General features: G+C 41.2%; 1 protein-coding gene across 1 annotated transcript in view; it reads right to left on the reverse strand.

The window, feature by feature from the left end:
• APOB (apolipoprotein B) overlaps positions 1-27,553 on the reverse strand; it is a 139,946-nt gene that overhangs the window by 41,792 nt on the left and 70,601 nt on the right. The window contains exons 17-23 of the mRNA XM_033937488.1: positions 26,011-26,178; positions 25,624-25,835; positions 24,155-24,337; positions 20,681-20,802; positions 17,949-18,159; positions 6,627-6,802; positions 5,555-5,757 (exon numbers count right to left, since the gene is read on the reverse strand). Of these exons, the coding sequence (XP_033793379.1) occupies positions 5,555-5,757; positions 6,627-6,802; positions 17,949-18,159; positions 20,681-20,802; positions 24,155-24,337; positions 25,624-25,835; positions 26,011-26,178 (1,275 nt within the window). The remainder of the gene's footprint in view (positions 1-5,554; positions 5,758-6,626; positions 6,803-17,948; positions 18,160-20,680; positions 20,803-24,154; positions 24,338-25,623; positions 25,836-26,010; positions 26,179-27,553) is intronic.

Genomic DNA, 27,553 nt, shown 5'->3' on the forward strand with positions numbered 1-27,553 from the left:
TGGCCTGATCATTATTAGCGGGGGGGAGGGTTCCAGGATCGCCGGGGCAAGAGGGCTTGGGCTCCCTCTTGCACCATTGTAATTGGCATGGGGGGTGCCGCGGGGCAAGAGGGCTTGGGCTCCCTCTTGCCCTGATCATAGTCGGAGGAGGCCAGGAGGGCTTGGGCTCTCTCCTGGCCCTATCGGATCGGGGGGACGGGTGGATCACTGCAGGAGAGATGGGTCATATCTCTTGCTGCTTTAGCAATCCCAAGTACCGCGTTTGGCAGCACTTGGTGGTATTGCTATTGTGGCAGGGGAGATGAGGCATCTCTCCTGCCTCGATGGTTGCGGTGGGGGGTGGGTAAGTTGCCGGGCTGCTGAGCTGATCGCGCCAGCCTCCCTTAGCTCAGTGGCCCCTTTTTCGGCACTTATACCTGTTTTTACTTGGTCTAAGTCAAAACGTATAAGTGCTGACTAGGCAACCTGTCAAAACGTTTGGTTATACCTGCTGTATGCCTAGGTCTAGATCAGCCCACCTCCTGCCCACCGCTTGCCCTTTCCCCTCCTCTAAAAATGCCTCTTTTCGCTCTATGCTTTTAGAGGCAAGGGAAAGGCCTTAGCTGGTTTTAGATGCGTCTAAAACCAGCTTTGATTATAGGTACTTGGACTATCAGGCTTTTTGATCGTCTAAGTACCCATTTAGGCCTCTTTTTAGACGTTTGGTTTTTTTTTTTTTAATTATGAGCCCCTTAATCAATAAATAATTGTAAATGTTTTATTATTTCTCTTATTTAATTTATAGCAGCCAAACTTAGCTTTCTATTTGTAGCTTCAATCTTAGCTTAATTATCTTAAAGTATTCAAAGAAATACTTAGCTTTTAACTCTGTGGTTCTTTTAGTTGGGAATCTTCTGCCGACATGTTTCGCCAAAGCTTTTTCAAAGGCATATTCCCATTAGTTTTTATTCCTGACTACTCTAAGAAACCACTTCATGTTAACAAATAGTGCTGGTCATTCTTATTGAGATATTGTTTAAGCAGAAAGACTGAGGGCTGATTTTTGAGCTGCAAGGGAAGTGAATTCCATAACTTAGGACCGAGATAACTAAATGTCGTTTCCCGGGAAAACACAAGACATAGAACTGATGAGGATGGAAGGTGAAGGAGATAATGGAACTAAATGCTAACATATAAAAAGGAGCTTGAGTGGCTTTTAAGCTAAAATTGGGTGAGATTGCCAACAGTAACCCAAGAGCACATGGTTTGGTATGTATTATCCTTGAAGGGTACTATTGAAATGGGACATTTAGGGCATCTCAACAGAGAAGTTTACACAATGGTGAAAGGAAGCCAAGAGTATTTAAAGGGAGAACAGCATAAAGGCTGCAAATTATTCCCATCAACATCTAAGTAACCTGTAGATGCAGGGAAAAAACACAGTCTGTAGTGTCTTTATATAAATGATAGAAGCCTAAAAAATAAGATGGGAGAGTTAAAGTATATAGCATTAACGGAAGATATAGATATAATAGGCATCTCAAATATCTGGTGAAAAGTGGACAATAAATGGGACACCATTGGGAAAATTCTATGTAGGCCACCTAAAGTTAGGTGCTTACATCGGCATGCCTAGCTGATGTTGGCAAAATGGTAAAAACTATTATAAAGAAGAAAATGACAAAACATATACATAAACATGGATTAATGAGAGAAAGCCAACATGGATTTAGTCAGTTGAAATTTTGCCTCACCAGTCTACTGCATTTCTTTGAAGGGGTGAATGAACATGTGGATAAAGGTGAGTCGGTTGACTTTGTGTATTTGGATTTTCAAAAGGCATTTTATAAAGTACTTCATGACTTCTGAGACAATTAGAAAGTCATGGGATAGGAGGAAATGTCCTAAAAATTAAGAACTGGTTGAAAGACAGAAAACAGAGAGGCTTAAATGGTCAATATTATCAGTGGAGAAGGGTAAATAGTGGGGTCTCCAGGGGTCTAAGCTGGGACCGCTGCTTTTTAAAATAGCATAAAAAACATAACATAAAAATTCATTTCTAGACTGTATCACCTTCAAGTTCTATGCGGTTTACACAAGATTAGTTAAAAATACTCAAAAGATGAGAATAAGAAACTAAGAACCCAGAACTTAAAAAAATAAGTCTTAAGTTGTTTCCTAAAAGTGTAAATAGGATATAGATATCAATAGTAGAGATTTCAACTCCTTATCCCATAAAGCAGTCTGATATGAGAGCATCCGGTCATGATGTCTCTTTGCTTTACAGCGTTTAACCGATGGAAAAGTCAGAAGGGCCTTAGCACTTTGAGAGAATTTTAAAGATGTAAAACAAAATAATTCTGACAGATAGGAAGGAGAATCCTCAGCTAAGGCTTTATAATACAGACAACCCAACTGGAAAATGATCTGCACCTCCACCGGTAACCAATGCAATTCCCTATAGAATTGAGATACAGAATCATATTTTTTCAAACTATAAATCAATCTCGCTGCAGAGCTTTAGATAATTTTCAGTATTAACAAATTTTTGTTAGTCCCAGCCAGATAGACAATATTACAGTAGTCTAGGTGGCGATATTACAGTAGTCTAGGTGGCCAAGCACTAACAACTGTACCAATAATTTAAAAGCAGAGAAATCAAAATAAGCCCGCAGAGTGCGCAATTTCCAAAGAGTATAAAATCCCTTCCAAACTACCTGAGATATTTGGTTTCCCATAGTCAGATTTTGATCAATAATGATCCCCAGAATCTTAATGGTAGAATGAATCAGATATTGTTCCGTCTTTAACACAACTGAAGTTTCAGAAATATCTTGGTGAGAAGTGGCAAAGAAAAATTTAGTTTTCTCAGAATTAAGCTTAAGTCTAAATTCTAATATTCATCCCTCCAGTAGATCAAGAACTTGCTCAATTACTTGTTTGATGGTAATAACTAATGAGATAATTTAATTTGCTGATGACACAAAGGCCTCCTTGTGCGTCAGGAGTAGTGTGGGCCATTCACCGTGGCTCCCCGCACTAGAAACTGCTATCACAGTTTCGTAAAAGATGGGGAAAGTTGTCCAATATTGTTAAAAGTTGTTAAATTGCAAGTTGTGAAAAATTGCAAGATTAACTTGTGAGACTGGGCATCAAAATGGCAGATGGTATTTAATGTGAACAAGTGCAAAGTGATGCATGTGGGAAATAGGAACCCAAACTATACGTGATACAGGGTTCTACGTTAGAAGTCACTGCCCAAGAAAAGAATATAGGTGTCATCATTGAGGATACGTTGAAACCCTCAGCTCAATGTGCTGCAATGGCTAAGAAAACAAATAGAATGTTAGGAATTATCAGAAAAGGCATGGTACTTGGGACCTAGGTTGGCCACTGTTGGAAATAGGATACTGGGCTTGATGACCTTCAGTCTGTCCTAGTGTGGAAATTCTTATGTTTCTATGTTCTTATTTTCAGAAAGCTTTAAACAAAGTTCCTCATGAGAGACTCTTGAAAAAATTACAGTCATGGGATGGGAGGTAATATTCTGTTGCGGATTAGGAATTGGTTATTGGACATAAAACAAGGGGTAGATTAAATGGCCACTTTCTCAATGAAGGAGTGATCTAGGGATCTGTATTAAGGCTGGTGCTATTTAACATATTTAAAATTATTTGGCAATCAGAATGACAAGTGAGGTGGTTCAATTTGCAGATGAAATAAAACTATTAAAAGTTGTTAAAACGCATGCAAACTGATAATTTTCAGGATGACCTTAGGAAATTGGCACATGAAATTTAATGTGGACAAGTGCAAAGTGATGCACATTGGGAAGAACCATCTTAATCATTGCTATCAGATACCAGGGTCCACCTTAAGAGTCGGCACTCCCCCCAAAACAATCCAGGGCTCATTGTAGACAATTGCTGAAATCTTTCTCCCAGTGTGCAGCAGTGGTCAAAAAAGCAAACAGGATGCTAGGATTTAGTATGAAAGGGTGGCAAATAAAAACAAGAATATTCTAATGCCGCTGTATCACTCAGTGCAACCTCTCCTTGGAGACCTTCTACAAAAGTGTGCTGCCAAGCAGCAAATACTAAATGCTAAGATATCCATTTTAGTCCTATGAGCTGCTCAGCATTTAGCATGCAGCACACCTTTGTAAAAGCACATCCTTGAGACTTGTGTTCAATTCGTTTTGCCATATCTCAAAAAAGATATGGTGGAATTAGAAAAGATTCAAAGAAGAACATCCAAAATCATTAAAGAGATGAAACTCCTCTCCTTTATGAGGAAAGTCTCTAAAGAGATTAGGGCTCGTCAGTTTGGAAAAGTGATGGCTGAGGGGACGTTACGATTGAGGTCTACAAAGTCTTGCGTGATGTAGCATGAGTAAAAGTGAATTGGTTTTTTTGTGTTTTTCTTTCAAAAATTACAAATACTAAGGGACATTCAATGGAGTTACAAGGAAATACTTTCAAGACAGATAAGAGGAAATATTTTTTTCACGCAATAAATACTTACGTCTCTGAAACTCATTGCCAGAGGAGCTGAGTTCCTGGAAGAAAAGTCCACAGTTTTCTATTAAGGCAGACATGGGGAATCCACTGTTTGCCCTGGGATCGGTAGCATGGAATGTTGCTACTATTTGGGTTTCTACCAGGTATTTTTGACCTGGGTAGGCCACTTTCAAAAACAGGATAATGGGCTAGGTGGACTATTAGTTTGACTCAGTCTGACTATTTGTATTTTTTATGAAAGTGTAGACCCTGAAAGGGGCTATGTGAGGATTACCCCCCTCCCCGCTGAAAACCTATATAATGAAATATAGGTATAAAGAATATTGCTCTGATATATCAGCTAAGACTTGCTATGGTAGAAAGCTGTATCTTTTGTCTATTGACCATATGACCTATGGTTTGCATCTTGTGACATATGTAAGCATTACCAATAATTTGACCTTTGCTTGCTATTCTGCCTCCAATCTTTTCATTAAAAGGAGTCAGTGATGTATGCTTTGGGGAGTCATTTCATAATGAGGTTGCTGCTTTAAGCATCAGAAAGAAATCTCCCTGAAGCTTCAGTTATTGCATATTATATGATTCCAGTTGTGTGTGCCTGGTGTGTTTCTTCTCTCTCTCTTAGCAACTCAGTAAGAATCCCCTACTAAGAACAGGAGGGGGAGGGTTGACTATCTGGGTAAGTGATATTCACTCTCCAACAAAAGAGCAAATAGGGACTTGGGGGATAAGAAAGTTGTGGTTTTAGAACAGCGTGGAAGGTAACCTGCCTTTGTAAATGAGGAGGAGTATCTTGAATTTAATCTTTCGTAACATTCCTAGGTTTAGTTGATTGTTTGCTTTGGTGTTAGTTTTTTAATATTATGTATGTTTTTTGTTCACCACCTAGATTTTAAGTGGTTTATAATTTTTTTAAATAAATAAATCAAATCAACACTTATGCTTGTAAATTTGTAAACCGTTTAGAATTTTTGAGATAATCTGAAATATAAGATTTTTTCAATAAACAATGCATGGGTAACCAGTGTTCTACATGGAAGAGTGGAGTCACTTACCACTAATGACTGTGAAAAAATGTGCTTTAAATTCATATCAGTATTGGCAATGTTGTGGTCCAAAATTTCACTGGCATACGACTGGACAGTTTCAGGATAGCGGTACCAAGAAGACATCCCAAAATCACTTGGAAGTTTGGAAATCATGTTTTTTAGGTCAGAGCTGGTGTCAAAGTTCCAGTTTATTTCCACCTTGTCTTCATCTGAAAATCAAAACATATATGGGAGGAGAGAAATTTGATTCTTTCATCAATGCATGTACCACATCAGCAAATTACATATGTTTTTATGATTGTTATAATACAAATGTCCTAATTGTAATTTATTGGTGGTTGAAACTAGTTAAAGGAATCCATAAAAATAACCATTTCAAGACCACTAACTTCTTGTGTTTGTTTACATTAACCTTTGGATTCTATATATGACACCCAAATTTGGGTGTGCTGCCGAGATATGCACCCAAACTAATTGGTTATTAGCTCTTAACTGACAATAATTTGGTGCCAACAACTAATTATTGATGCTAATTAGCATGCATTAAAATTTGTGCGTGCATCTGGCTGCAATCTGTTCTATAAGGCAGGGCACCTAACTCATAACGTTTATCTCAAAAGAGGGTGTGGCCACAGGAATGCATGAGTGTATCAGGGGTGTTCTAAAAGGTTATGTTCATATTTATAGAATACTGGATAAGTGCACCTAATTTGGGTGCAAACATTTGCATCGGGTTTCAGCAGGTTTACGTCTGGTATCCAAAGTTGGGCATTGGAATTGGCACTGTGCATTATTCTATAAAGGCATGCACCCTTTATAGGATACAGTTTTTTGAGTGCTATGTATAGAATTCCTCCCTAAACGACTTTTTGTTTTTGTTTTTTAGGAAGGCAAACCGTCTTGCTATACTGAATTCACAATAATCATCAGGGAAGGAATTCAGTTCAAAACAATACTGAGGTCCTGGACAGGCAGAGAAAAATGAAAAGAAACAAGATTGCTGACACCTTCCCGACAACAGCGAGTCCCTTGCGCACACCAAATCTGACTACTGCAATAAAAAGGGCAACTGGCATACCCTGTATGACATTAATCTTGTAAAAGGCAAAAGAACGATGAATAGTAGCTGATGAATCAAACTGGATTGTGCTGCCGTAGGTAGAATAATGTTGTGTAGCCTGAGTTTTAACTTCAGTCTTTAGGCGAGGAATTGAAAGTGTGGCTCCAACCATGACTTCTTTCATTTCACTATATCTATGAGAAAAATCAAAGAACAAAATCAGGTCTTTATTTATGGATATCATAAATGTGAAGGGCAATTTTATAAACTGGCACCTAGACTTATTTATTTATTCAATTTCCCATACCGTTCCCCCAGGAGAGCTCAGAATGGTTTACATGAATTTATTCGGGTACTCAAGCATTTTCCACTGTCTATCCTGGTGGGCTCACAATCTATCTAATAGCACTGGAGCTATGGGTGGGTTAAGTGACTTGGACAGGGTCACAAGAAGCAGTGTGGGTTTGAACCCACAATCTCAGGGTGCTGAGCCTGTAGCTTTAACCACTGTGCCACTCTTAGAAATCAAAATGTAGCAGAAGTGAGCCAAGTATAGGAAAATGAAGCCATTGTGACATCACTGATGAGATTGGCTATTATTGGTGAAATGAGGTATTATGACATCACAATACCAGCTCTGGTTATCAGAGGCTGAAACGTTTTACACTATTTATTAATTCAATTTTCTATACTGTTCTCCCAGGGGAGCTCAAAACGGTTTACATGAATTAAATTCAGGTACGCAAACATTTTTCCCGGTCTATCCTATTGGGCTCATGATCTATCTAATAATGTACCTGGGGCAATGGGGGGATTAGGCAACTTGTCCAGGGTCACATGGAGCAACGTGGGTTTGAACCCACAACCTCAGGGTACTGAGACTGTAGCTTTAACCACTGCACCATGTGTATTACTTTCCATATCAGAGGTACCATATTTGGCAGTTACACAAACAATTGCACTAGGTATTATTTTATAAAGTACTGGTAGTATCTAAGTACTATAGCATTTAATTGCAAGGAGGTATACACAAGGGTGGATCGTGGGCAGGCCATAAGTATGTCACCAAGCAATGCACACAACTTATAGGATACTTTCAGTTATGTTTTACTCTTTGGGATCTTGCCAGGTACTGGTGACCTGGGTTGGCTGCTGTTGGAAAAAGGATACTGGGTTTGATGGACCTGAGTCTGTGCCAGTATGGATCTTATGGCTCCCAGTTTGCTTCTTATGGTACAATGAGGTATGCCAACTTAAAACATCCATTGACCTGCCGTAAGTTGTCATGCCTAATATTTGGCATACAAAGCAGCTTTATATTAGTATTTTATGGCTTAGCTATACCCCGATGCCATTAATTTAATCATTTCCACCACAGGCATTTCCCTAATCTTTTGTTTGTCCTGTTTTTCTGTTTTGATTAGATTATAAATTTTGTTGAGCAGGGATTGTTTCTTATGAATTTAATGTGGAGGGACATTTTAGATAGTGCGTCTAAGTACGACTTTGGATGTTTCACGCAAAACGTCCAAAAGTCAGGGCAGGGAAGCATCCTTTTTCAAAGCCGCTAGACATCCAAATTTCTTTTGAAAATGACCTATTTGGACATTTTGACCCTTAGGATGTCTAACTTTTTTGCCCATTTTTAAATATAAAAAAGTCCATGTCCAAATATCCAAAGGGATGTTACCAGTGGTGTGCCTCAAGATTCGGTTCTTGGACCTGTTCTTTTTAACATTTTTGTAAGTGATATTGCTGAAGGGCTGACAGGTAAGAATTTCCTCTTTGCAGATGATGCCAAAATCTTCAGTAGAGTAGACACCACTGATGGTGTGGAAACATGTGGAAGCACCTAGTGAAGATTGAGGAATGGTCTGAAATTTAGCAGCTAGGATTTACTTCTAAGAAATGAAAGGTCATGCATTTGTGCTACAAAAAGGGAATGATACAGTTTAGGGGGTGAAGAACTTTTGTGTACAAAGAAGAGTGGGACTTGGGGGGTGATCATAAGTGATGATCTTAAAGTGGCCAAACAGGTTGAAAAGATGACAGCGAAAGCTAGAAGGATGCTTGGGTGTACAGGGAGAGGAATGGTCAGTAGGAAAAAAAGGAGGTATTGATGCCCCTGTATAAGACTGGTGAGATAAGAACATAAGAACATAAGAAGTTGCCTCCGCTGAGTCAGACCAGAGGTCCATCCTGCCCAGCGGTCCGCTCCCGCGGCGGCCCATCAGGCCTAATTGCCTGAACAGTGTCCATGACTAATTTTGTAACTGCCTCTGATCCTCTAATTCTATCCCTATTACCTACCTCTACTCCTATCTGTACCCCTCAATCCCTTTGTCCTCCAGGTATTTGTCCAGACCCTCTTTGAAGCCCTGTAGTGTGCTTCTGCTTATCACATCCTCCGGTAGCGCGTTCCATGTATCCACCACCCTCTGAGTGAAAAAGAACTTCCTGGCGTTTGTTCTAAACCTTTCCCCTTTCAGTTTCTCCGAGTGCCCCCTTGTGCTTGTGGTTCCCCGTAATTTGAAAAATCTGTCCATGTCCACTCTTTCTATGCCCTTCATGATCTTGAAGGTTTCTATCATGTCTCCTCTAAGTCTCCGCTTTTCCAGGGAGAAAAGCCCCAACTTCTTCAGTCTGTCAGTATAAGAGAGGTCTTCCATACCCTTTATTAGCTTAGTTGCTCTTCTCTGGACTCTCTCAAGTACCGCCATGTCCTTCTTGAGGTACGGCGACCAGTACTGGACACAGTACTCCAGGTGCGGGCGCACCATTGCACGATACAGTGGCAGGATTACTTCCTTCGTCCTGGTTGTGATACCCTTCTTAATGATGCCCAACATTATGTTCGCCTTCCTTGAGGCTGTGGCGCACTGTGCCGACGCCTTCAATGATGTGTCTACCATCACTCCCAGGTCTCTTTCAAGGTTACTCACCCCTAGCGATGATCCCCCCATTTTGTAAGTGAACATCAGGTTCTTTTTCCCTACATGCATGACCTTGCATTTTCCTATGTTGAAGCTCATTTGCCACTTTTCGGCCCACTCTTCCAGCGTTGTAAGATCTTTTTGGAGGTCTTCGCAGTCCTCCATGGTTTTGACCCTGCTGTATAGTTTAGTGTCATCTGCAAATTTAATAACCTCACATTTTGTTCCCGCCTCCAGGTCGTTGATAAATATATTGAACAGGAGCGGTCCCAGCACCGACCCCTGCGGAACTCCGCTTGTGACCCATTGCCAGTCTGAGTAATGGCCTTTTATTCCAACCCTCTGTTTCCTGTCCGCCAGCCAGTTTTTGATCCATCGGTGGACCTCCCCTTGCACCCCGTGGTTCCATAGCTTTCTTAGCAGTCTTTCATGTGGTACCTTGTCGAAGACTTTTTGGAAGTCAAGGTAAATGATGTCTATAGATTCCCCTTTATCCACCTGGCTGCTTACCCCCTCAAAGAAGTATAATAAGTTAGTGAGGCATGACCTGCCCTTGCAGAAGCCATGCTGGCTCGGCTTTAGTTGCCCAGTGTTTTCGATGTGTTCCCAGATGCAGTCTTTAATCAGCGCTTCCATCATCTTTCCCGGGACCGAGGTCAAGCTCACCGGCCTGTAGTTTCCTGGGTCTCCCCTTGAGCCTTTCTTGAAGATGGTGTGACATTTGCTATTTTCCAGTCTTCCGGAATCTCTCCAGTTTTTAAGGATAGGTTGCATATTTGTCGAAGTGGCTCAGCTATTTCATTCCTTAGTTCCTTGAGTACCCTTGGGTGAATGCCGTCTGGCCCTGGCGATTTGTCGCTCTTTAGCCTGTCTATCTGTCTAAGGACATCCACTTTGCTCACCTCCAGTTGGACCAGATTTTCATCCTGATCTCCTTTTACGATCTCCTCGGGTTCCGGAATGTTGGTTGTGTCCTCTCTCGTGAAGACTGACGTGAAGAACTCGTTTAACCTGTCAGCTATCTCTTTTTCCTCTTTTACCACTTCCTTTCTGTCTCCATCATCCAAGGGTCCCACTTCCTCTCTTGCCGGTTGCTTCCCCTTGACGTACCTGAAGAATGATTTGAAGTTTGTTGCTTCCCCCGCCAGTCTCTCTTCATATTCTCTTTTTGCTTTCCTAACCACTCGGTGACACTCCTTTTGGTGTTTTTTATGTTCCTTTTGGTTGTCCTCTGATCGATCCTTTTTCCATTTTTTGAAAGATGCCTTCTTGTCATTTATCGCCTTTTTCACTGCATTTGTTATCCACACTAGGTTTTTAGTTCTATTCTTCTTGCACCCTTTCCTGAACTTGGGGACGCACAGGGTCTGTGCTTCGTGCACCGTGTCCTTAAGTAGGGACCAGGCTTTTTCTACAGACTCCATCTTCCTTGCGGTGTTGTTGAGTTTCTTTCCCACCATTTTCCTCATGGCATCATAATTCCCTTTTTTGAAGTTGAGTGCTGTCGTTGTAGTTCTATTCACCTTTGTAGATCTCATTTAGAATATTGTGTACAATTCTGGAGACTGCACTTTCAAAAAGATATAAACAGGATAGAATTGGTCCAGAGGAAGGCAACTAGAATAGTTGATGGCCTACGTCATAAAGCTTAACATAGTAACATAGTAAATGACAGCAAATAAAGACCTGAACTGTCTACCTGGTCTAAATACATACATTACAATTTCATGACTAAATTGAAATGTCTTTTTACTTTGTTTTTCCTGGGCCAAAGATTTTAGAAGTTCACCTAGTACTGTCCTTAGGTTCCAACTACTGGAGTTAGCATTGAAGCTCACTTTAGCTTATCCAACCATCGACTTTGTGGGATTCAGACCATGAAAGTTTGCCCATTCATATTCTAATTAGAGATCCTCTGTATTCATCCCACTTTTTTTAAAATTCTATCACCTTTTTATTCTCTACCGCAGCCCTTGGGAGGGCATTCCAGGCATCCCCCACCCTCTCCATGAAAAACAATTTCCTAACATTACTCTTAAGTCTACCATCCCTCAGCCTCAATTTATGTCCTCTAGAAAAGATTTGGCTCTATAGTAATACCTTTCAAATATTTAAATGTCTCCTCCAGAGTATACATGTTGAGGTCTTCTAGTTTCTTCTCATATTTCTTTTGGTGCAAACCCCTATAATTTTTGTTGGATTTATCTGGACTGCTTCAAGTCTTTTTATATCCTTGGCCAGATACAGCCTCCAAAACTGAACACAATACTCCAAGTGGGGCCTCACCAATGATGTGTATAGGGTTATCAACACCTCTTTTCCTCTGATGGTTATGTCTCTCTCTATATAGCCTAACATCCCTTCTGGCTGCAGCCACTTCCTTGTCACACTGCTTTGCCACATTCAGATCTTCAGACACTATCACCCCAAGTTCTGTCTCCCTGTCCGTGCAAATCAGCCTCTCGCCTCCCAGATTCCCTCAGATTTTTACTCCCCAAACGCATCATTCTGCACTTCTTTGCATTGAATTTTAGTTGCCACACATTAGACCATTATTGCAACTTTTGCAGATCCTTTTTTCATGTTTTCTAATCCCTCTGAGGTATCCACTCTGTTATGTATCTGCAAAAAGCCTAGCCTTTTCTTCTAACCCTTCAGAACACCTTTTTTTTATTCCTAACCTAATGCTTTATCTTTTTCCCTTTCTCCATACCCTAGATTTCATTGTAGCTAACCTTTTCATTCTTTCCTCATGTTCCTATTGATGCTTGTAGACCTTGTCCTTGTTAATGGTCTTAGTTTGTTTCCCCTCCATTTTTTAATGACACTGTAAACCACATGGAGGGGCATAATCAAAAGGAATGTCTTAGTCCGTTTTCGTCCAAGTTGCAAGTCATCCAAAGTAAAAAATAGCTCAGGACACATTTTCGAAAAATACGTTCAAATTTTTTTCGTTCTGAAAATCGTCTAACTATTCGTCCTGCTGATCTGATTGTCCAAGCTGCTAAATCGTCCATCTTTATACCACATTTTCATCCAACTTTTCGTCCAAGTCAAAAACGCCTAGAACAAGCCCCGTTGGACGTGGGAGCGGTCTGCAAAGTGAGGAACCGGACAGCCAGACATGGCACCTAAATAGTGGGGTACCTTATAGGGCCCTGCTGTGAACTTCACAAAAAGGGTGCCATGTCATCATCTCACTACAGCTCCCTTAAAGGTCATGGTGAGCCTCCCAAACCACCTCCAGAATCCCCTAGACCCACTTATCTACCACCTCAATAGCCCTTATGGCTGCAGGAGCCACTTATATGCCAGTACAAAAGGATTGTGGGGGTGTATAGGGGAATGCACATGTTTCAGTATCAGTGCAGTGATTACAGGGGCATGGGGCCTCCTCTTCATGGGTCCCTAACTCGCCCTCAAGACAGCTTAAGATGCCTCTTTGCAGGTCGACTAGGTTTTCCTATGCCAGACTGCCAGGTTTTGATGGTCTAGAGGCTGAATTTTAAAGATGTGATTATGACTTTTAGGGGGGGGTTCAGTGATCACTGGGGTAGTTTGTGTGGGTCTTTATTATGTGTTTGCAGTGCTTATTTGGTGACTTTAGGTGGGTTTTGTGACTTAGACCATGTTTTAAATGGTCTAAGTCACAACGTCCAAGTTCCGTCGATCCAGTGCTGTATAATGTTCGGTTATACATGCAGTACGACTAAGTCTAAGCCAGCCCACATCCCGCCCAACTTCTGCCCTCGACACTCCTCCTGAAATGCCCCATTTAGCTATGGTCATTCAGCAGCACTATGAAGGCCTAGGTCATTTAGAAATACGTCCAAAACCCGTTTGTATTATGACAATGTTTGTCCAAGTGCTGACTTAGGCCGGTTTTTGGACGTTTTTCCCTTTCGATTATGAGCCCCATAGATTTTAACTCTGGTTTTATATTTGTGGTACATCAAATAAATTGAACTTGAACTTGAATTGAACAGAATTGGCCCCAGCACCGATCCTTGAGGCACTCCACTATTCATGTTTCCTTCCTCCGAGCAAATTCCATTAACCACCACCCTCTGATATCTGTCTGTCAACCAGTTTCTAATCCAGTTTACCACTCTGTGTCCTAACTTTAGCTGGTCAAGTTTGTTAAAGAGCCTCTTATGAGGAACCATGAGAAAAGCTTTGCTGAAATCTAAGTAAATTATATCTAGCTCACTTCCTTGATCTAATTCTCAGTCAAAGAAATAAATAAGATTCAGTTTGCACGATTTACCTTTAGTAAAGCCAGGTTGTCTCGGATCTTGTAACCCATTAGATTCTAGGAATTTCACTCCATCATTTTTCCAATAAAACAAAGTGAAATTTACCAGCCTGTAGTTTCCTGCTTCATTGCTGCAACCACTTTTGTGAAGAGGGACCACATCTACTCTTCTCCAATCCCACAGAACCTCTCCCGTCTCCAGGGATTTATTGAACAAATCTTTAAGCTCTTTAAGAGCTCCCTCAATATCCTGGGATGCATGCCATCCGGTCCCATGGCTTTTTCCATTTTAGGTTTTTCAAGTTGTTCATAAACACTTCCATGAACAGTGGTATCCACTCCATTCTCATGTGTAACTTTGCCAGCCAATCATAGTCCTTCTCCAGGATTTTCTTCTGTGAACACAGCAACAAAGAAAAAAGCACCAAAAGGCCTTCAGGTCATGGGCAATAAATCATAAGGCCTTTTGATGTTTCTTTCTTTGTTGCTGTTTGATTTGTACTGTACTTCCCTCTTCATTTTTTACTTCAGTGAACACAGAAGTATTTGTTTAGCATGTTTGTGTTTTCAGTCTCGCAAGTCCATGTTTTTGTCTTCCTTCTTTCACTAATATACTTGAAAAGATTTTTGTCTCCTTTATAGATATTTCTAGCCATTTGTTCTTTTGCCTAAACTTTTGACATCTCTCTCTGTTGGCTTCTTTCATTTTCATCTGGTATTCTTTTCTATGCTCCTCTTCTTGAGTATATTTCATGAATGCCAATTCTTTTGCCTTTATTTTCTCTGCCACTAGTTTGGAGAACCATTTTAGTTTCCTTTTTATCTTGTTTTTATTTTCCTCAAATAAAGGTCAGTGTCTATTTTTATTGCTCCTTTCAGGTTGGCCACCCTCCACTATAATATCAAACTCTGCCCTCGTGCATATCTACCGGCAAAATATGCATCATCAGGTCAATGCGTGCCAGTAGGAATTTGATAACAGACCGAATGCGTAAAAACTGACTTTATAAAATTAACCCCATGAATCAAATTTGGGGGATAATTTCATATTAGATTGCCTCTTTAAATTTTAAAACATGAGCCTACATGTATCTATATATATTGGCATGGGAATTTTCAGTTTTTACTTTGAGGTAAACTGCTGTTTACCTGTGTGTAAAGAAGAAGTGTAAACACCCCCTCCTCCACCCCCAATTCTGGAGGGAAAGTACCCACAAAGATTCACAGTGCAGATATCTTTCCATGTGCTGAAAGTGGGTTGAGGGGGGTTTCAGAGTTATCCATTCACTCATATGGATTTCATTGACTTTGATATCAGCTCTGGATGTTGTCCTTGTTGAAAAACAAGTGCAAAACTTTTCATAAAATTACACTCATATTGCATTATGCCTTGGATTCTTTAAATGGCATCTAAATCGACCTGTGCCTACAAAAATGGCGCTGGCCATGTGTTAATCATACTTAGGTTAATCATACTTAGGCTGCAAGAACAAGCGATCAAAGGACCCGGTTTGGATGTCAACTGAAGTAAAGAGGGCAATAAATGACAAAAAAGTATCCTTCCGGAGATGGAAAAAGGACCCAATGGAGGAAAATCACCAGGCGCACAGGAAATGCCAAAAGGAATGCCACCAAGAGGTTAGAAAAGCGAAAGGGGAATACGAAGAGGGGCTGGCCAGGGAGGCGAAAAAACTTCAAGGCATTCTTCAGTTACGTAAAGGGGAAGCGACCAGCGAGAGAGGAGGTGGGGCCGTTGGACGATGGGGATAGGAAGGGAGTGATTAAGGAGGATAAAGAGGTAGCTGAGAGGTTGAACACGTTCTTCTCGTCGGTTTTCACGAGCGAAGACACATCTAATATACCGGACTCAGAGGAGCTCATGAGTGGGGAACAGGCTGAAAAATTGGAGCACATAGAGGTAAGTAAGGAGGATGTCCTCAAACAGATAGACAGGTTAAAATGCGGTAAATCACCGGGCCCGGACGGGATCCACCCAAGGGTTCTGAAGGAACTAAGACAAGAAATAGCGGGCACAATCCAGCATGTTTGCAACCTATCCTTGAAAACTGGTGAGGTACCAGAGGACTGGAAATTGGCGAATGTCACACCTATCTTCAAGAAGGGATCGAGGGGTGACCCCGGGAACTACAGGCCGGTGAGCCTGACTTCAATTATAGGGAAGATGGTGGAAGCTATGATCAAGGACGGCATTTGCGAGCACATTGAGAGGAATGGCCTACTGAGAACAAGCCAGCACGGATTCTGTAAGGGAAGGTCGTGCCTAACGAACCTTCTGTACTTCTTTGAGGGAATAAGCAGTCGGGTGGACAATGGGGAACCCATAGACATCATTTACCTCGATTTTCAAAAGGCTTTCGACAAGGTGCCACATGAAAGGCTGCTTAAGAAGCTGTGGAACCACGGGGTGGGAGGGGATGTGCACAGATGGATCAAGCACTGGTTGTCGGGTAGACTGCAGAGGGTCGGAGTGAAGGGCCAATATTCTGACTGGTGGGGAGTCATGAGCGGTGTGCCACAGGGATCGGTGCTGGGGCCGTTACTCTTCAACATATTTATCAATGACCTGGAAAAGAAGGCAAAGTGCGAGGTTATAAAATTTGCAGACGATACCAAACTGTGCGGTAGAGTTAGGTCCAGGGAGGAGTGTGAGGACCTGCAAAGGGACCTGGACAAGCTGGAAGACTGGGCAAACAAATGGCAAATGCGCTTTAACGTAGAAAAATGCAAGGTCATGCATATAGGGAAAAAGAACCCGTTGTTCAACTACAAATTGGGGGGGGGCATTGTTGGGAGACAGCAGACTTGAGAGAGACTTGGGTGTGCTGGTGGATGCATCACTGAAGCCATCTGCACAGTGCGCAGCAGCCTCGAAAAAAGCCAACAGGATGCTGGGCATCATAAAGAGGGGCATAACAACCAGGACGCGGGAAGTCATCATGCCATTGTATCGAGCGATGGTGCATCCACATCTGGAATACTGCGTTCAGTATTGGTCGCCACACCTCAAGAAGGACATGGCGGTACTTGAGAGAGTCCAAAGGAGAGCAACGAAACTGGTAAAAGGGCTGGAACACTGCCCATACGCCGAGAGGTTGGATAGGCTGGGGCTCTTCTCTCTGGAAAAAAGGAGGCTCAGGGGAGATATGATAGAGACCTTCAAGATCATGAGGGGCATAGAGAGGGTGGATAGGGACAGATTCTTCAGACTGAAGGGGACAACAAGTACGAGGGGGCATTCGGAGAAACTGAAGGGAGATAGGTTCAAAACAAATGCAAGGAAGTTTTTTTTCACCCAAAGGGTCGTGGACACTTGGAATGCGCTACCGGAGGAAGTGATCAGGCAGAGTATGGTACAGGGATTCAAACAGGGATTGGACAGATTCCTGAGGGATAAAGGGATCGTGGGATACTGAGGGAGGAGCTGGGATGTAACACAAGTATAGAAAGCTAACCAGGTAATAAGTATAGAAACCCAACAGGTCATGCATGTGCAAGACCGGAGGGTTAGGACTACGATGGGAAGATAGGACTTCAATGAGAAACCAAGGTGGCAAGGGAGCCCCTTCTGGTGATTCAGACAGGTCGTGACCTGTTTGTGCCGCCGCGGGAGCGGACTGCCAGGCAGGATGGACCTATGGTCTGACCCGGCGGAGGCACTGCTTATGTTCTTATGTTCTTAGGTGCCATTAACAGAATCGTGGCTACCAGCGCCCAAGAAAAAAACTTAGGTGCCGTTAATGCAGGCTGGAATTTTAAAGGCCTAAATTTCTGGTGCCAGAGTTTTATGAAAAACAATGCGTAGTGGTGCCTAAGGTCATCTCTGCCCCTAACCATGACTAGTTTGACTTTAGGTGCTGGTAGCCACTATGCTGTGGGTGTGATTCTGGCACCTACTTTATTAAATGAGTTTTTAATTGGTTTAAAATGACACGGTTAATTACCATGCCAATTAAAGCTATTAAGTTAGGTGTCAGTAGGCATGATCTTGGCTCCTACTGGTGCCTAACATATGGCACAGTTTTTAGAATCCGGGCCTAAGTTCATAATGCACCAGTGCATAGTCATACATCTAATTCCAATGAGATTTTTAAAAAACACATTTCTGTAGACATTAGTTTATGGTGGAATTACCTTAATTGTCCAGTGAGAGTAACTTCAGGAATTTTTTGATTGGTGACATCTATGACAACTGTATATGACTTTTTTCCTCGACTAGATTCATCAGTAGCTTTAAAGTTGACACCATAAGCAATGCCAAAATCTGGAACTTCAACATCACTGGTCAATATCACCTTATTTCTGTTATACTTAATTGTGAGGGTGGCTTCGTGTGTCTTTGTGCCTAAGTAGGGAAAAATACAATTAATTCAAAGGAAAAACATGAAGCAGTGAGGTAGAGATGATGCCACTATAAGGCACATCGATGTCTACACATAAGTTGCTATTCGAACACCTTTAGAAGTCATCTGTTTGTTATAATCTATGTTACATTTTTATTGAGGATGGTAGATCAGTAATCCTAGCAGCCTGCCAGTCTGGCATTCAGCCACTGTGGTTGACCTGTTTTTCTGATGTGCCTCTTTTTGGCAGCTGCAGTTGGTATGATTGTTGCTGCTGTCCAGGTCTTGCCACATCTGGGTAGGTAGAGCCGACATTTCAGCTGTCATGCGGTGGCTTTCTTCATACTCTGAAGAAAGCCATAGCATGATGGCTGATACGTCAGTTCTACCCACCCAGATGCAGTGATACCCGGACAGCACCAACAATTATGATGCCAGTCGGGGAAGCCTAAGAGACCATGAAGTTGGTATCTTAAAAAAAAAAAATAAGGGCCAACCACACTATGGGCTCCTTTTACGAAGGTGCGCTAGCATTTTTAGTGTATGCACCGGATTAGCGCGCGCTAGCCGAAAAAGTACCACCTGCTCAAGAGGAGGTGGCAGCAGCTTGCATGCGCGGCATTGTAGCGTGCATTAAGGCCCTAACGCGCCTTCGTAAAAGGAGCTCTATGTGTATTTCTACAATACAGAGCTGTTTAACTTGAATCTCATACTTGTTTGCCTAGTGTTTTCCATTGCAACTTTTCTGTTGCTTGCTGAGCTTTGTGGGACTCTTGGTTTATTTTTTATTTTGTTTCTGTAATAGCAACAACATACAGTAGAAGTCTTCCTGTAGCATGTCTCCCCACTCCTAGCCAAACTTCGCTGGCTCCCAGTGATTTCCAGAATCCATTCCAAATGCTCCTGCTTGGCTTTTAAGATCATTCACGGCATCCTTCCTCCCTTAATCCCACTATTTTATAACTCCTCGAGTCCTGACTCTACCAGATCCACCCAAAGGTATAAATTATCCTTCCCCTCTCTACACGGTATTCGCTATGCAGGCAAACTGGGAAAATCCCTTCTCTTCAGAATCACAGGTCTTTGGAATGACCTTACTACCCCGCTGCGGAACCTGGGCTCCCTCCAATTATTCCGCAAGCAACTGAAAACCTGGCTTTTCACTAAAATGTCATTCTATCCCCCCTTACTCTTCTCTTCTATATATAAGTTCATGTAAACCTTTTTTTTTTCCTTCTTTTCCTATATTTTAAGTTCTTGTAAACCATGCCGAGCTCCACAACATCCGTGGAGATGATGCGGTATATAAACTTAAGGTTTAGTTTAGTTTAGTATTAGCATTTGTTACTTATATTGTGAACACTTGTGCTTTTTTTTCCCAGCTTTTTTCAATTGTCTTGTTTGTATTCTGCCTAGCATTGTGCTATGTCTTCTCCTCTACATTGTAACAAATATCGGGGTCCTTTTATTAAGGTGCACTAACCGAATTACCGTGCGCCAAAGATTAGTACGCCCTAAATGCTAAGACATCATTATATTCCTATGGGCATCTTAGCATTTAGTGCGCACTAAATCGGTTAACGCGCCTTAATAAAAGGACCCCATTGAGTTACTGCTATGGGTTCCTTGGCTATGTTTGGTTCTGTTCTCATGCGTTTGCTGGGAGTGACACCTCAGACTTATGCAGTTCAACATGCCGCCCTCATTGACTGCTTTAGACACTTGACACCATACTGCCAGAACTTTTATGTGTCGTTTTTCCCGCGGCATTCATTCGATTTGCGATCAATTGTGTAGGCACTTCATGCTAGCAGCATTTCTTTTACTAACACACAGTTCTTTGGATGTTTTCATGCAAACCATAACGTTTGTGGCAACATAGAATTGGACCCCAGATGAAGGTCTTTTATGACCGAAACATGGACCGTGTCGGGTCCCTACTACATTTTTCCTGCGTGTTATACGGGTTCAATATCTGTTAAGGTCAATATTAGGTTAAGGTCATTGTATCCACAGTTTCTCTTTTTTTTAACTTTTCACTTAGAATCTTTTTTCTGCCACAGAAAGATCTAGGCCTTTATTACAATATAGGTGTTTTTTGTTTTTGTTTATTTATTTATTTATACGATTTCAAAAAAATATTCTAAGCATAACATCTTGTACAGAAAGTGTGATCAAGACATAAAAATATTATTAGGATTAATCAGAATCCCAAAGGAAACTAGTTAACTCAGGGATCTCAAAGTCCCTCCTTGAGGGCCACAATCCAGTCGGGTTTTCAGGATTTCCCCAATGAATATGCATTGAAAGCAGTGCAAGCACATAGATCTCATGCATATTCATTGGAGAAATCCTGAAAACCCGACTGGATTGCGGCCCTCAAGGAGGGACTTTGAGATCCCTGATTAATTTAATCACACTCAAGTCCTCAATAAAATGGATCCAAGATTAAGAGTAATTAAATTAAGAACATAATCAATAATAGGTGTTTGTTTTAAACATTTTTATTTGGTGAGCACTTACCTTCTGCCTGAGCAGACAATTTTAAAATATCAATCAAGTCGATTCCTTCTTTCTGTAATTGATAGTTAGCACTTGTTGAGTATTCCTGTACTTCTCCTGTAGGTTGAATCTCAATTTCATACCTAATAAATAATAGTGAAAAATGTTTGTAATCAAATAAGGTATACAACAGTGAATTAATATAAACATAACCTTATAAGAAAACCTCTTCAAAATTCACGGCCCATCCTACCTTATACAAATACTTTTTGTAATATAGGACACCAGGCTTATTTCAAACCATGCAAAATATAAAGTACTTTTCTTTTTGGTAAATCTCTTTTCGTCTGCAGGAGTAAAACTGGAATGGCCTTGTTGGCCAAATTTGGAAATGTGGTGATAGGAGTTCATTCAGGAAACTGCTGAAAACGCAATTTTTTGTTGATGCATTTCTTTCTACTTTTACTTTTATCTGTTATGACCTGTTTCAATATTTTATGTATATAATTTTATTGTAAACCGTTTTGGAATAAAACGGTATATAAATTTTAAAAATAAATAAATAAAATATAAATCAAAGTGCAATACAATTGTACAAGTGCAATACAATTGTACAAAGTGCAATATAATAGTATGAGAAAACTGTAACAGAAAATCATATCTAGAATACTGGAATTAAGAGCAAAACACAAATACGTGCATCATGGAATGTACTTCAATCCCAATTTTATGTTGATCCCCTCCCATTCCTACCCACCACCTCCATTTTAATTTATTACTTGTTTTACATCATGTGCAGCGAATAGAACCTGGTCTGACTTCCCAAAAATACAATGGTCCGACATAAGTAAACTATACAGTGTTCCCCCAGTCTTTCGCAGTCGGCGGTTCGCGGTCCCGGTCATTCGCGGCATTTTCCAAATGCGAACCGCCGACAAAGAGAGGGCAGCAGGAGAGGCAGGAGAGAGCAGCTGGAGTGCCAGCGAGTGCAGGAAATCACTCGCTGTATGCTCCGACCACCTCTTCCTGCACTAAGTCAGGCCTTATCCAATCAGGAGCTGCTTTGACAATAGGAATCACAGGCAGGATACACACATGGTTCCAAGGATTCCTACAATCCAGATACTACAGGGTAAAATCAAACAAAGAAAAATCAGAATCCTGGTACAACCCTTGCAGCGTGCCCCATGGATCCCCATTATCACAAACACTCTTCAGTCTATTTGTCGCCTCTCTCGACATCTGCTTAGACCAACTAAACATAACATACATACAGCTACGCAGGCGGCATCACCATCCTCCTCCCCTTTGACCAACCAACCCCCACAGCAATAAATGCACTACACAACACACTAGAAACAGTAAAACAATTGATGAAAAACCACAAACTAAAGCTAAACTCAGAAAAAACAAAGTTCCTTTTTTTCTCGAAAACGACAGAGCCCCTACTATAACAAACCTTGAAATAAACTCCATCTCATACCCCATACAACCCCGCCTAAAACTACTAGGGGTGACGATAGACAGAAGACGTACCATGTAACTACATTTTTTTTAAAAACAGTCCATAAAGCCATCCCAGTCATGCATAACCTAAGACAAATCCACAGATTATTCGATAGAACACAATTTAGACTCCTGGTCCAAGCATTAATACTAGGAATACAAGACTACTGCAATATCATATACCTACCCAGCCCCACCACCATGATAAAACAACTACAAACAGTGCAAAACACAGCCCCCAGACAAATCTCCTCACTGAAGAAGTACGACCACATCACCACCGACTACCAAGACACACACTGGCTACCTGTACAAGCACGAATACTCTTTAAATTCTACTGCATGCTCTACAAAACCCTACATGGCAATGGACCATCTTACCTGAACACTCGCCTAACTTGGAACAACTCTTCCAGACCAAGGAGAACTCAAACACTCTTCACCTACCCCAATCAAAGGAATTCAGCAAAAAAAAAAACAACCCCCCCCCCACCAAAAAACCAACATGATGGACTACTCGCCACACAAGCAGCAAAACTAGAAAGCCACATCTCCAATTTACTAATCTCAGCACCAAACTATAACATCTTCAGGAAGGAAATAAAAACCAGATTATTCAAGAAATATGTCAAGACAAACTCCTGACACAGCCAATAACCTCACTCCATCACCAATAACTTCCCTGTAATCTTCTGACCAGAATCTCATCCTTTTGTAATCCGCCGCCTAGAATTGCAATAAAAGAAACTAATGTAATGTAATGTAATTATGATACTGAAAGTTGTCATGGTCAGGATATACTATTTTGCACAGTAATTTGTATCTAGTCAACTTTATAAATATTTGACAGATAGATTTAGAAAGACTTGTTTTTCCCCTTAATGACAAATTAATACCATTATACATCAGCACAAAATTTAACTCGCTTAAAAGACAATTTTTAAAGACACTGGTGTGGGTAAAGAGTGACTTACATAGATGACTTGGCATTCGAAAAGTGCCCCCACTTAATCTACAAGCACATATATGTTGTGGAAGCAAAAGTTTTGCGAGAGCAATTTTTTGCAGCCTTGAAGAATTGAATCTTTCAGTATGATTGCTGTTTCTGCATGAAACCCTATACTGTATAGCAACATTCATTCCATCAAGTGCCATTAGGATTTAAAGAAATTATTTTGCAGTCAAAGGACAAAAAATATTAAAAAGATATATTTGAAATGATAATTAAGATATTTTTCCATATTACAGTATAAAAATCAAAAAATTATGTAAAAAAAAGAGAAGGTGTTTAGGATCAATGAAAGATATCACAAGCCAGTTGTCACCAAAAGACATTAAAGCAGATCCTTTTCCTTCAAGAAAAATATTTCCAAGTAAGGTTCATATTATGATCGCATGCATTTTCATTGAGTAAATCATATTTGAGGTATTGAGAAAATGACCCCCTCCCCCCCTTTTTATCAAGCTGCGCTGCTGAGCTACATGCCATGAGCTATATGCCAGGCCGCCCACACAAACAGAATGGATGGCTCAGCATTTAGTTCAGGTTAATCAGCGGCATAGCTTGATAAAAGTGGGGGTAGCAAGGGTGAGTGGCGCCCTCCCCCCGCTCCTGCCCGACCCCCTGACCCCTCGCTGCATGCACGCCCCTTCCCTTCTTGCGTACCTTTTGAATTTTCCAAGCGTGAGCCAAATCACGCATCATGTCAGCCCTCTAATGTCACTTCCTAGGCGTGGAGTTCTGAAGTGATGTCAGAGAGAGGGACACCAACACAGGCAGCAAATTTGTGATGCTGCTTGCACAGGGAAAATTAAAAAGGTACTGGGGAAGGGGCGCACGTGCGCAGTGGGGGGAGGGGTCGGAAGGAGCAGAGGGGAGGAGAGAAGGACGGATGCCGACGCCCTGGTAGATTGCGCACCCCCCACACACACACTTTACTACGCCACTTGGTAAATGCATTAATCTAGGAATTAATTGCTATTACTGACCTGGTTTCTCCAGTCAGTGGATAGTAAGGTGCTGCATCTGAAAAGCTAGCATTAGAGTATCCGATGTTGACGCAGTAATTTAGACCCACAAACAAAGGTCTGCAGGATGTTGATGACTCCCTGTTCTCAACAATAGATGGCATTGCTTCAGTCTTCATTGTAGAAACCAAATTCAATTTGTTACTAAAGGAAAAAAAAAAACAAAAGAAGGAAAAAGGAAAAGTGGGTTCAGTAATGGTCATCGAATGTACTTTACCCAGAAGTTTACTTTCATTTAATTTATCGGTATTCTTTGAGCCAATGGGAGAAATTCTCTAACGGAGTGCCTCCATTTAGGTGCCCCAAGGGTAGAAACATATTGTATAATGGAACCTAAGCACCTAGGACCAAATTGTACAAGTGGTGCTTAAAATCAGCACTGAACCCCCCCCCCCCCCCCCCAAATAAATGAGTGCTAAACACTTTTCTATAAATAATGCTCCAGGTTAGGCGCCGTTAATAGAATAGCTCTTAGCACCAGAATCCACGCCTAGCTTTTAATCACGAGGATTTGCACCAACTGAACCCTAGTGTAAATCCTCATGCCTAAATGATGTGAGGATCTCCTTTATTCTGTAACACCATGTGCAAATTGTAGAAACACCCATGATCTGCCCATGGCCACTCCCCCTTTTTAGGTCTATGCCTAAAATTTACCTAAAGATGTCCATTTAGCACTGATAATTGATAATTAGCACACAATTAATGGTGCTAATTGGCCCATTCGGTAATTAAATTGTGTGCGCAGATTGAGCACATGCCCATATTTGTGTGCACAATTCAGAGCACCATATATAGAATTAGGGGGCTAGTTTCTATGATAGAATGCTATTATAACCTACTCCCCTTTTACAAACCTGTAGCAAAGTTTTTAACACCAGCAGTGGTGGTAACAGCTCCGATGCTCATAGGGCTCACAGGGAGGGCTAATGTCAATATACTTAATATTAGCCATACAGCTGACATAAGTGCAAGGTACGAATGGGTGCTGCCAAGTTCTCAGCTCAACCAACTTCCTAAATTCTGAGCGTTATTATTTTGCCACTATAGCTGCAAAGAGTGTTATCTTTTTTCATTAAGTGCCATTCTGTGTTTTGATATTGTTTCAGATCATTGATTGAGCCATATCCACATCATTCTCATACTGAGCCCTTATACAAACAAAGCTTTTATATCTGATTAACTTTGATACTAAGGGCCTCTTCTATCAAACTGCGCTAGCAGTTTGTAGCACGGTGAGCCGCGCTGAATGGCCAGCGCTGCTCCCGATGCTCGTAGAGTTCCTATGAGCATCGGGAGCAGCGGGGGTCATTCAGCGCGGCTCTCTGTGCTAAAAACTGCTAGCGCAGTTTGATAGAAGAGGCTGTAAATCTCTAAAAATACAGGCAGAAAATGTTTTTGGCACTCCTCAAAATGACCTATTGTTATACCTGATGCTAAAGATTTTGGTTGGAGTCTTAGGAGCTGGAATGGAAAACTTGAACTGGCCTTCTTTGACAGAAATATAGGCTTCAATTCCAGACTCATGATAAATATTTGAATTCATCTGGATCCCATTTCTAGCGACTTCAGGGATGTATACTCCCATATGTGTCACAAACTCCACTGCTACAGCCGGTTTTACAGCAACTTCCGCTTGCATCTGTCAGAAATACAATCATGTAATATTTATAGCGTTGAATAAAAAAACTAATTATTTAGAGAAATAATTAACAAAATTTTGTTGTTTGTCATATACTGGTAATGGGGAAGTTTCTCAAGAATTTAAGGTATAAGAATAAATAAAAATGTTGTAAAGCATACAGTGAATCACTTACATTCTTTGTTTGAATCTTTAATCCAGCTTTGGCTCCAGGTGTCACTATTCCAGACATGGAGACCTGAAGTTGGAAACCTGCTCCAGTTGGGAGAGTAAGTTCATTGTCCATGAAGATATAGTGAACAAACAGGTCGCTTTCAGTGCCTTTCTGAATAGCCTTTATAATCTATACATAAATAAAGGAAATCCATGAACAATTTGTAGGATGCATTTTTTTTAACAGGTCATCTTTGTGTGAAGGCTAAGTAAGCACCTCTTTCTAGCTTATTTTATAAAGGCACAGAGGTGCTTATAGAAACATGATGGCAGATAAAAGTCAAATGGCCCATCTAGTCTGCCCATCTGCAGTAACCATTATCTTTCTCTCTCCGAGAGTTCCCATGTGCCTATCCCAGGCCCTTTTGAAAATCAGACACAGTCTCTGTCTCCAACCCCTCTTCTGGGAGACTGTTCCATGCATCTACCAGAAATAAAACCCAAAAAATACTATGGAGTGATGATGTTCCTGAGATGGACTTTATTGAAAATATCAAAGTTCCAAAGATACAATTAAGCAATCCACATGAAAATAAAATGATCCACATAAAAACCTAAAGGACCTAGTCCACTGAAAGCGAAGGACACAACACGGTCCATGTTTTGACAAGATAGTCTTCTTCAGGGGTCCCTGAAAGTCCTATGGTGGTAGATACATGGAAAAACTGATGTGTGGAGAGTCATACGGAGAGCGCTGCTTGAAACCAAAGCAATAAGTGTTGGGTCCTTCGCTTTCAGCGGACTAGGTCCTTTAGGTTTTTATGTGGATCATTTTATTTTCATGTGGATTGCTTAATTGTATCTTTGGAACTTTGATATTTTCAATAAAGTCCATCTCAGGAACATTGTCACTCCACAGTGTTTTTTTGGTTTCTCTTGGACTCTTTTCTCTGTGGATTCCTTGGGGTCAATTCTCTCTAGTTTTGTTCCATGCATCTACCACCCTTTCTGTAAAAAACATATTATCTTAGATTACTCTGGAGCCTAGCACCTCTTAACTTCATACTAAGCCCTCTCATTGCAGAGTTTTTTTTCAAATTAAAGAGACTCAACTGATGCGCATTTACATTAAGTAGGTATTTAAACATCTCCCACCTTTCCTCCAAAGTATATAGATTGAGATCTTTAAGTCTGTCCCCATACGCCTTATGATGAAGACCACATACCATTTTAGTGGCCTTCCTCTAGACCGAATCCATCTTTTTTTTATATCTTTTTGAAGGTGCAGCCTCCAGAATTGTACAAAATATTCTAAATGTGGTCTCACCAGAGTCTTATAGAGGGGCATCAATACCTCCTTTTTCCTACTGGCCATACCTCTCCCTATGCAACCTAGCATCTTTCTAGCTTTCGCCGTCACCTTATGTATCTTTATGAAATAATAGGGGTCAGTGGCGTGGTAAGGGTGAGCGGCGCCCGGGATGGTGGCACCCCTCCCAAACCCTCTTCCCCACCCCATCCCTGCCATGCGCGTGCTCCCTTTCCTTTCCCCATACCTTTTAAAC

Source organism: Geotrypetes seraphini, chromosome 3 (genome assembly GCF_902459505.1).
Source record: "Geotrypetes seraphini chromosome 3, aGeoSer1.1, whole genome shotgun sequence".
Taxonomy (NCBI): domain Eukaryota; kingdom Metazoa; phylum Chordata; class Amphibia; order Gymnophiona; family Dermophiidae; genus Geotrypetes; species Geotrypetes seraphini.